The following is a 9234-nucleotide window of genomic DNA, read 5'->3' as shown; positions in this document are numbered from 1 at the left end:
TTAGAAAAGTGGTAGTATCTTCTAAAGCTGAACATACAAATATATCCTATAACTTAGCAAGGACTTCCCTGGTGGCTTAGTCGGTAAAGTGTCTGCCTACAATGTGGGAGACCTGGCTTCGATCCCTGGGTCAGGAAGATCCTCTGGAGAAGGAAATGGCAATCCACTCCAGTACTCTAATTCCTAGGTACACCTCAGAGATATGCATTTATGGCAGCATTATTTGTAAATAACAAAAACTGGAAACCTAAATGTCCATCCATAGTAGAATGGATAAACTGTGATATATAATGGAATATCACATAGCAATAAGTGAAAATACTATAACCAGAAAGAAAAATATAGATAAATCTCACAAGTGTATTTTAGTGCAAATGTTGTCAGCCACAACATAAGCATACTTTTTGTGCATTCTATGCTGTTAGACATTAAGGTAGTTGGTTACTTTCCAATAACAGGACAGGTTGTAACTGGGACAGAGCAAGAGAGTAATGACAGAAATTTTGCGTTTTCATTAGACGGATGCATTCACTTTTGATAACTCATTGAGCTGTATACAATTTTGTGGAGTTGAGAATTGTTAACATTTTTTTTTTAACCAGGATGATAAAAAAATAGTTTCATTAGGAATCAAATCTTCCCTGTGCTTTTCACCTTAAGTGGGGGAGTTTTAATTGATACTACAAATTTTCCAAAATGGTTGTATCAAGTACATTATCATCAGCAGGGCATGAGTAGAAGTTGCTCACAATCACTTGCCATTGTACTGTAACTGGCCGTACTCCTCAAACTTTACATGACTGATCTGGAGATCTTGTTTAAAAAAACAGCTTTTTTCCAGGAGTCATCTAGGGTGGAACTTGTGAGTCTCTATTTCTAGCAAGCTTCCAAGTGATGCCCACGCTGCCTGATTATTGACTGCATTTTAAGTAACAAGGACCTTGGACAGTCCTTCCAAACTATATTCCTCAAACAGTAATACTTCACAAAATCATCTGGAGACAGTATCAAAATGTTAATCAAAATTTACTTTAAAAAATAATACTAAGCACTTCTAGGTTCTTCTTATTTTGTGATAATCCATTTTTAAAAATAAGGGTATCATATACTTATTTTTAGTGAAACAGGTAAATTAAAACGGTAAATGCACAAAAAATATACCTATGTGCCAGACAATGTCATACTACATTAAATCCAAAATCTGCCAGGAAGTGGCAGGAAACATCACCTGATGACAACCAAACATGTTTGGCAGCTTGCTGGATAAATACCACTTACCGACTGGCATTATGTATGTTGGACTGTCTACTACAGGAGCCAACCAACTTTTTCCGTATAGGGTCAAATGGTAAAAATTTCAGGCTTTGCAGACAAGGGTCACAACCACTCAACTCTGTAGTATGAATGTAACTATAGATACATGGGCGATGGCCATAGTATGGTCTACTAAATAGATCTCTGGTTTACTGGATCACTGATACATATCTTGATCAATGACATGTATCTTGTCTTAAATTTCCACTTAATGTGTTATCTGAGAAATCACTTGTTTTCTTTTGTCGAAACTTTCAGAAGTTAGTCTTAACATTGCCCAATAATTCATGTACATATTTTATCTCAAGAACATAATTTTGGTGCTGTCAATGGTTATTCATTAAGTAAGTTTTAGATGGTATTCTAAGAATCCCCAAAATAAATGGAATGATAATATGGATGGGGGTCTAAGTGTTAATATATAAACTGTATTCTTGAACCATACACTGCTAGTTGAAGCATGCAAAACTAATATTGCACTAGTTTTGTGAGACTAGTCACCAACCATATTGCTGAACTGGTATACAAATTGTATGGAAAATATGTATCTGAATTTAGATTGGATACAGAATCTAGTCATGCTGAGTCTGTACCATAAGGTTCATCTACTGTTTTACATAAATTTATGTTTCTCAGTCACATGGAAAATAAAAAGTGAGTTTTAGAACCAAAGACTGAATTCTTAGCTATTATTAATTAGACTAGGCTCTGCTAACTCAAGCCTTAGGTTTAGAAAGCTACAATGAAGCCTCCCATTTATGAAAGTTTAGCCTCAGTTCAGTTCAGTCGCTCAGTCGTGTCCGACTCTCCGCGACCCCATGAATCACAGCACGCCAGGCCTCCCTGTCCATCACCAACTCCCGGAGTACACTCAAACTCATGTCCATCGAGTCGGTGATGCCATCCAGCCATCTCATTCTCCGTCGTCCCCTTCTCCTCCCGCCCCCAACCCTTCCCAGCATCAGAGTCTTTTCCAGTGAGTCAACTTGTCGCATGAGGTGGCCAAAGTATTGCAGTTTCAGCTTCAGCATCAGTCCCTCCAATGAACATCCAGGATTGATCTCCTCTAGAATGGACTGGTTGGATCTCCTTGCAGTATAAGGGACTCTCAAGAGTCTTCTCCAACACCACAGTTCAAAAGCATCGATTCTTCGGCGATCAGCTTTCTTCACAGTCCAACTCTCACATCCATACATGACCACGGGAAAAACCATTGCCTTGACTAGACGGACCTTGGTTGGCAAAGTAATGTCTCTGCTTTTTAATATACTATCAAGGTTGGTCATAACTTTCCTTCCAAGGAGTAAGCGTCTTTTAATTTCATGGCTGCAATCAGCATCTGCAGTGATTTTGGAGCCCCAAAAAATAAAGTCTGACACTGTTTCCACTGTTTTTCCATCTATTTCCCATGAAGTGATGGGACCAGAGGCCATGATCTTTGTTTTCTGAATGTTGATCTTCAAGCCAACCTTTTCACTCTCTTCTTTCACTTTCATCAAGAGGCTTTTGGGTTCCTCTTCACTTTCTGCCATAAGGGTAGTGTCATCTGCATATCTGAGGTTATTGATATTTCTCCCAGCAATCTTGATTCCAGCTTGTGCTTCTTCCAGCCCAGCGTTCCTCATGATGTACTCTGCATATAAGTTAAGTAAGCAAGGTGACAATATACAACCTTGACGTACACCTTTTCCTATTTGGAACCAGTCTGTTGTTCCATGTCCAGTTCTAACTGTTGCTTCCTACTTGGCCATGGAACAGCCTAAGCAAAGCCTAAACTTCCTCTTTTTGTGTGTGTGGGGGAATGTAGATATTTTTCTGTTTTTAAACATTTTCATTGCATTATAAATTTATTTACAATGTTGTGTTCGTTTCTGCTGCACAGCAAGGGGAATCAGTTATACATATATCCTCTTGTTTAGATTTATTTCCCATAGAGGTCATTAAACAATTTCCTGTGCTATACAGTAGGTCCTTAGTAGCTATGTTTTACATATAGTAGTTCCTTAACTTCAGTTATAGCAATTACATCGGCAGTGATGGTTGTAGGCAGAGATTAAACAGCTAAAGTACAGTACTTTTGTCTTGCTCCAAAGCAGTGAAGAAGACCAAGATTAGGGAAGCTGGGCAGCTGGGAAGTGAAGCACAGCTTGGTATAGTAGGTCAGAGTAACCAGAACATCACCTTCACAGATCCCCGATTCAGATTTGAGACTCAAATCAGTAAGAATATTCAGTATACTGGACTGTGACTTTTTAAAAATGGGTATAATTGCATTAACAGATGAACATACCTATGAAAGCCACAAGGACAAAAAAATTACAGGCTTGTTTAACATACCTACCAATAGGTTACTAAATTTCTTTGAAGTTGTTCCCTTAACTTCCATATCAAGTCTTCACTTCTCTTGAATGGTGAAGATGAAAAAAATTGTAACCAAAAGGAGAATTCAGAAGTATATATCCTCTTTCCATTTTTAGATATATAATATTTGGCTTTCTTTTGTTATTTCTTTAAATAGTATTTAACTTTTGATAAGCATTTGCTAAATTGACTTTTAATCACAAATCAGGCATAACTTTACATAAGAAAAAATAAGATTTTAAACTTATAAAACACATAAATTAGAAAGTGATTACTCTAAGTATTAAAGCATTACTTCCTTAACAAAAGCCTTCCTCTAATGATCGCCCCTAGGGCATTTAGAATTCAGCTTACACTTGTCTTATAAATTCCACCTACAGATTTTCAAACTCTCCCTCAAATTTGCTATAACCACTTCATCAAGTGGAATTAATACCTGTATTCTAAAGTGAGCTTTAATGTTTCTATTATAATTCTATCATTTTTAAGTCACCATACCTTAAGTCATGACCAACCTAGACAGCGTATTAAAAAGCGGAGACATTCCTTTGCCAACAAAGGCCAATCTAATCAAGGCTATGGTTTTTCCAGTAGTCATGTATGGATGTGAGAGCTGGACTGTAAAGAAAACTGAGTGTTGAAGAATTGATGCTTTTGAACTGTGGTGTTGGAGAAGACTCTTGAGAGTCCCTTGGACTGCAAGGAGATCCAACCAGTCCATCCTAAAGGAAATCAGTCCTGAATATTCATTGGAAGGAATGGTGCTGAAGCTCCAATACTTTGGCCACCTGAACAAAGAACTGATTCATTTGAAAAGACCCTGATGCTGGGAATGACTGAAGGCAGGAGGAGAAGGGGACGACAGAGGATGAGATGGTGGATGGCATCACCGACTCAATAGACATGAGTTTGTGTAAGCTCCAGGAGCTGGTGATGGACAGGGAGGCCTGGCAGGCTGCGCTCCACGGGGTTGCAAAGACTGAGCGACTTAACTGAAACTTAGGTCAAAAAATGCCTCCAAAACATTTTCCAAAATATGATCTCTTGCCACAATAAAGAACGAGTGCAGTTACTCTACAGGGGGAAAAAATGTCCTTTAAATATATATGCTAGAAGCCAGAATCTTTCCCTTGGTATTGTCAGTATTTCTAATTTTAGCTATTCTGGTCTCCACAGAATGGTACTTCATTGCAGTTTTGGTGCTTATTTTAAAATCTTTTTTCCCAGCTTTATATTTCAAGCAATAAAATTAATTCAAAGAATTTTATTTTTAGAGATTGCATACAGAATACAGAACACTCAAGACACAGAACATAGCCATTCCCCCAAGAAGTTTCCTCATGTCCTCAGATTCCTGACCACTGCTTCAAGGCAATCACTGATCTTCCTTCCCTCACTGCAGTTTTCTCTCTACTTATGGCTTTATTATTTTTATTTTTTGGTTGCACTGGGTCTTTTTTGCTGCATGTGGGCTTTCTCCAGTTGCAGAGAGTGGGGGCTACTCTCTAGTTGCAGTGCGTGTGCGGACTAAAATTCTATCTTTCTTAGATAACAGTGTTATTTTTTGGCCTCTAGACTATTTCCTCTTCCCTTCTAACTTAGTGCTTCTAATCATCTGTGTCCTAAAAATATCAGAAAGCCAACTCCATTCTATTATTCAAAAATAAAAGACATTCTAATTAAAAACCTGAGATCTTTTCTAAAGTATGTGCATATTTTAGCAACCAGATGACCTACACACACTTACTTCCTGTAGAGATATGTAAAATCACCTGTATTTCCTAACAGATGCAGTAAAAACAAGTCCTACAACAGTTATAAGTAAACCAAAGATCTAACTTACAATATCTATGTATATAAACACAAACAAAAACCACAGCATCTTTCCTTGGTTCCTCACTGGGCCCATGCCTAGGATAAACGAAGCTACTATTAAAAAGAAGCTATCATGAAAAGAAGCTATTATTTAAAAGCCTTAGAAAAGTAGGCAAGTAAACTTATTGTTGACATGTTTTCTTTATTGAATTAAAATTATACAAGTACAAAATAACAATGTATATACAAAGGGATTTGATGCAATACAGTATATACAATTATCTTTAAAAAGTCACAATACAAGTTACAATGATTATGAATATAAAATTTATATTAAAATATTCTCCATAAGTGATTTATTTGACTGTTTTGGTTCGAAGTCGTCGTTTGAGAATCTGATGATCGCTTTCTTTCACTTTATGGTCCATCAAAATCTGAAATTAACAATTTCACAAATTTTATAAGTGAAAATAAAAGTAAAATGAAACCTTACTTACAGTTAATATGTTCATATTTCAGTGTTTAATAACTGAAATAATAAGTACATGACAGTAATTTTTGTCCTCCTGGACTGCAATTACACTATCTTCTATAAAAAAGCATGCCTAAGGCAGTAGACTTTATAAAAGATTCTTACAACACCACCTCATTCAAAAATTAAAGAAATCCATACTTTTACTGAATTCAGGACATACGTAGTCTGAAATAATAACTAAAATATTTTGAAACAAGTATTTCAAGTAATTTTTAAGAAGTTATTTTTTGCAATAACAAGTAAAAAGAGCATTATTTTGCAACTAAGAAAAGAAACAATTTCAGCCAAGGGAGAAAATCATGTACTTATCAGACAGATGGAAAAAAGTAACCAAGAGAACAGCACTTTGAAAGCATGTCCTAATGACCCTAATTCTCTACTTGCTTCAAGTGTCTATCTTTTATCTGACAGCTATTGTTGTTACAAAAAGGTCTCTCCTGATTTTTCTTGGCCACTTCCTGTTGAAGGCTTTTCCTTTAATTACTTTCCTATCTTCATTTTTATCCACTAGGCAAATGCAAGCATGATAGAAAATTAAAACTTTCCCTGTAATAGAACAGTGTGTTCTGAGTAAGGAGAATGAGTCATAGAGTCAGGGTGACAAACTACAGTCTTTTCTTAAGAGAACATGGAAGCCTTAGAGGGAAAGTGGGAGGAAATGACTGAATGTCAAGTCTATATTTTTACCAGGCAGACTTAGGCCCAGATTTGTACAACTCTTATGATAAAGATAACATGAAAAACAGACGTTAGAAGCCAATAAATTATTAAACAGTGATAATTCTATTGATGGAATTAAAGTTCTAGAATTCTAATGAGTTTACAAATGCAGATGCATGTGACACTTGTATACATTAATGCAGCATTTACATTCAATCACTATAAACTTAACACATCCAGTACCAAGATTATAACTTTTAAAGCAAGGTTTACGAGACTTGGTATACAGAATAAAAGATTCAAACAACTATATAATTCAAATTGTAAGAGTACTTCAGAATTAAAAAGAACATAAAGAGTTTTACTTTTAAGAGAACTGAAATAGTAGCTTACCACTTGGCCAGATATATCAATGGGAGATGAGATTTCATTGTATAATTTTCGTTTGGCCCGTTTTGGTCGAGACGCATTTTCTTTACTTACTTCCACATTTGAGAACTTTGAAGAGCTCATCGTTTTAATTATCTTCTTCGCTATGAAAAAAATTTATCAGTTAAATCCTGAAATAATTTCCTGATTGCCAATATCATAAATCCTTTATAAAGAGCCATATTAAAAAGCAATGCAATTTATAAATGATGAAAGGACACAAATAGAAAACAAAGAAATGCCCAATAAATATATGATTTAATGATCAACAGCAAAAATAGAAAGGCAAATAAATATCACTTCACTAATGTTCAACATATTGTAAAGGTTGAAATTTTATAAATTTGGTAAATTTACTATTGGTAAATTATACTATCACCAGTAAAACTCAGGCATCTTTTAATGATTTGGAAGAGGTTTATACTCCATTTATGGAAAAGATCAGTACACAGAGTGGACCATGTAGCATTAAGAATAATAAGGTGGCAGAGCTAGTTCAGTATTCATATGTAAAGATGTCCACATGAATATTAAGTAAAAGTAACTTGTAATTGTGAGCCATTTACTTCCAGTTAACAAACACATGCACACAGATACATAGATTAAAAGACAGAAACCAAATTTTTAACAGTTGATCGTTTCTAGGAAGTTGAAAAGGAATTTTTCAATTTCTTACTTTGTATATCTGCTTTATTTATTTATTTATTTTAACAGACACATACTGGTTTCAGCAGAAAACATTTCCATTTGGGAAACTTCTGTATATAAAATCCATATATATATATATATATATATGATATCAAATTTTTTTTTTTTAAAAAAAGAAAACATTTAAAGAAATATGCAGAATTAAGTGTCTACCTGTCAATGGCTAAGCTGAGCCTAAGAGATGAGCTGCCAGATATCAGAGTAGCTAATTAAGACAAGTCAACATGAAAGTTAAAGCCTTTAATCATCTACTGTAATTGAATAAGCAAGAGGCTAAACTGAGAACACACCAACTCCCACCCTGTTCCACCCTCCCCCATGGAATAATGCATGGTCTGGGTCAGGTGGATCAGCACAGAAGTGGTGGTTCTATCATTGTCAAAAGGCTCTTGCACTTGCAGTTTTATGGACCTTGGTGCTGGAGACCAGAGAGGAGGGCTAGGAGTGGAAAAGTACAGTCAGAGTGGAAAAAAGTGTCTTCAAGTTTCCTTCTCCTTCCCCATCATAAGGTCTTCAGCAGAGACGCCTGAGGACATTCTATACTGAAGGCACTCAATTAGGGACATCCAAATCAAGGCCCCTAGGCTAGGAATTCTGTGGTGGCTCAGTGGTAAAAGAATCTGCATGCAATGCAGAAGACCAGGGTTCAATCCCTGGGTCGGGAAGATCCCCTGGAGAAGGAAATGGCAACCCACTGAGAATTCCATGGACGAGGAGCCTAGCAGGCCACAGTCCATGGGGTCACAAAGAATTGGACACACTGAGTGGCTAACACACACACACAGGCTAGGAATGCAGATATGTGTATAACAGTACGGCCAGCAGGACACCTGAGTCCTTGACTGACTAACTCCTTTCAAAGACTGGAATAAACTGGCTGTGTATCATGTTTGATGTGGGGAGGGCAGCTTTCCCTTATGAGGCCTAACAGGTGAAACCTTTGTAATCGCCCACGGTCAGCCTGAAACAAATCACACATAGGATTTGGGGTTGGAGCCTCAAAATCCCTCACTACTATGTGCAAGGCAGTGTACTAAGAGCCGAAGATGTAAACAAGATAGACATGCTGCACTTGTAGAGCTTATATCCTACTGAAAAAGATAGTAAGAAAACAAAAAATTAAATGGCTTAAATAATTTGTACTTTGAAAAGATCACTCTGGCTGCTATGTACTGAATGGATAGGAGATAGGCATAAGGGATAAATGGGGAGACCAGTGATACTGAGTAATGGATTAAGAGTAGTTATCTGAGCAACAGAATTTTAAGATATAGCTTCCATTTTCTTCTTTTTTCCCTTTATTTCCAAGAGATCAACAACAGACATGTACTGCAGTTACAATCCAAAACAGGGAATCTTTATACTCCTAGAAAGGAGTTTTTTTAAAAAATAACTCACACCGGGTATATAGT

At 36.4% G+C, this 9234-nt stretch overlaps 1 protein-coding gene across 6 annotated transcripts in view; it reads right to left on the bottom strand.

Annotated features, from left to right (window-relative positions):
- Positions 1 to 5683: 5683 nt before the first annotated feature.
- The window catches only part of KIF20B (kinesin family member 20B), an 81544-nt gene continuing 77993 nt past the window's right edge, over positions 5684 to 9234 (bottom strand). For all 6 annotated transcript variants that reach the window (XM_055425111.2, XM_055425110.2, XM_055425113.2 and 3 more), the window contains 2 exons: positions 7079 to 7218; positions 5684 to 5924 (listed from right to left, as the gene is read on the bottom strand). In XM_055425111.2, coding sequence (XP_055281086.2) covers positions 5847 to 5924; positions 7079 to 7218 — 218 coding nt within the window. In that variant the 3' untranslated portion in view covers positions 5684 to 5846. The remainder of the gene's footprint in view (positions 5925 to 7078; positions 7219 to 9234) is intronic.

The sequence above is a fragment of the Moschus berezovskii genome, chromosome 12 (assembly GCF_049115385.1).
Source record: "Moschus berezovskii isolate FMDL1 chromosome 12, NW_MosBer_1.0, whole genome shotgun sequence".
Taxonomy (NCBI): Eukaryota; Metazoa; Chordata; class Mammalia; order Artiodactyla; family Moschidae; genus Moschus; species Moschus berezovskii.
The sequence above is the reverse complement of the archived record's forward strand: the minus strand, read 5'-3'. Positions and strand labels throughout refer to the sequence as shown.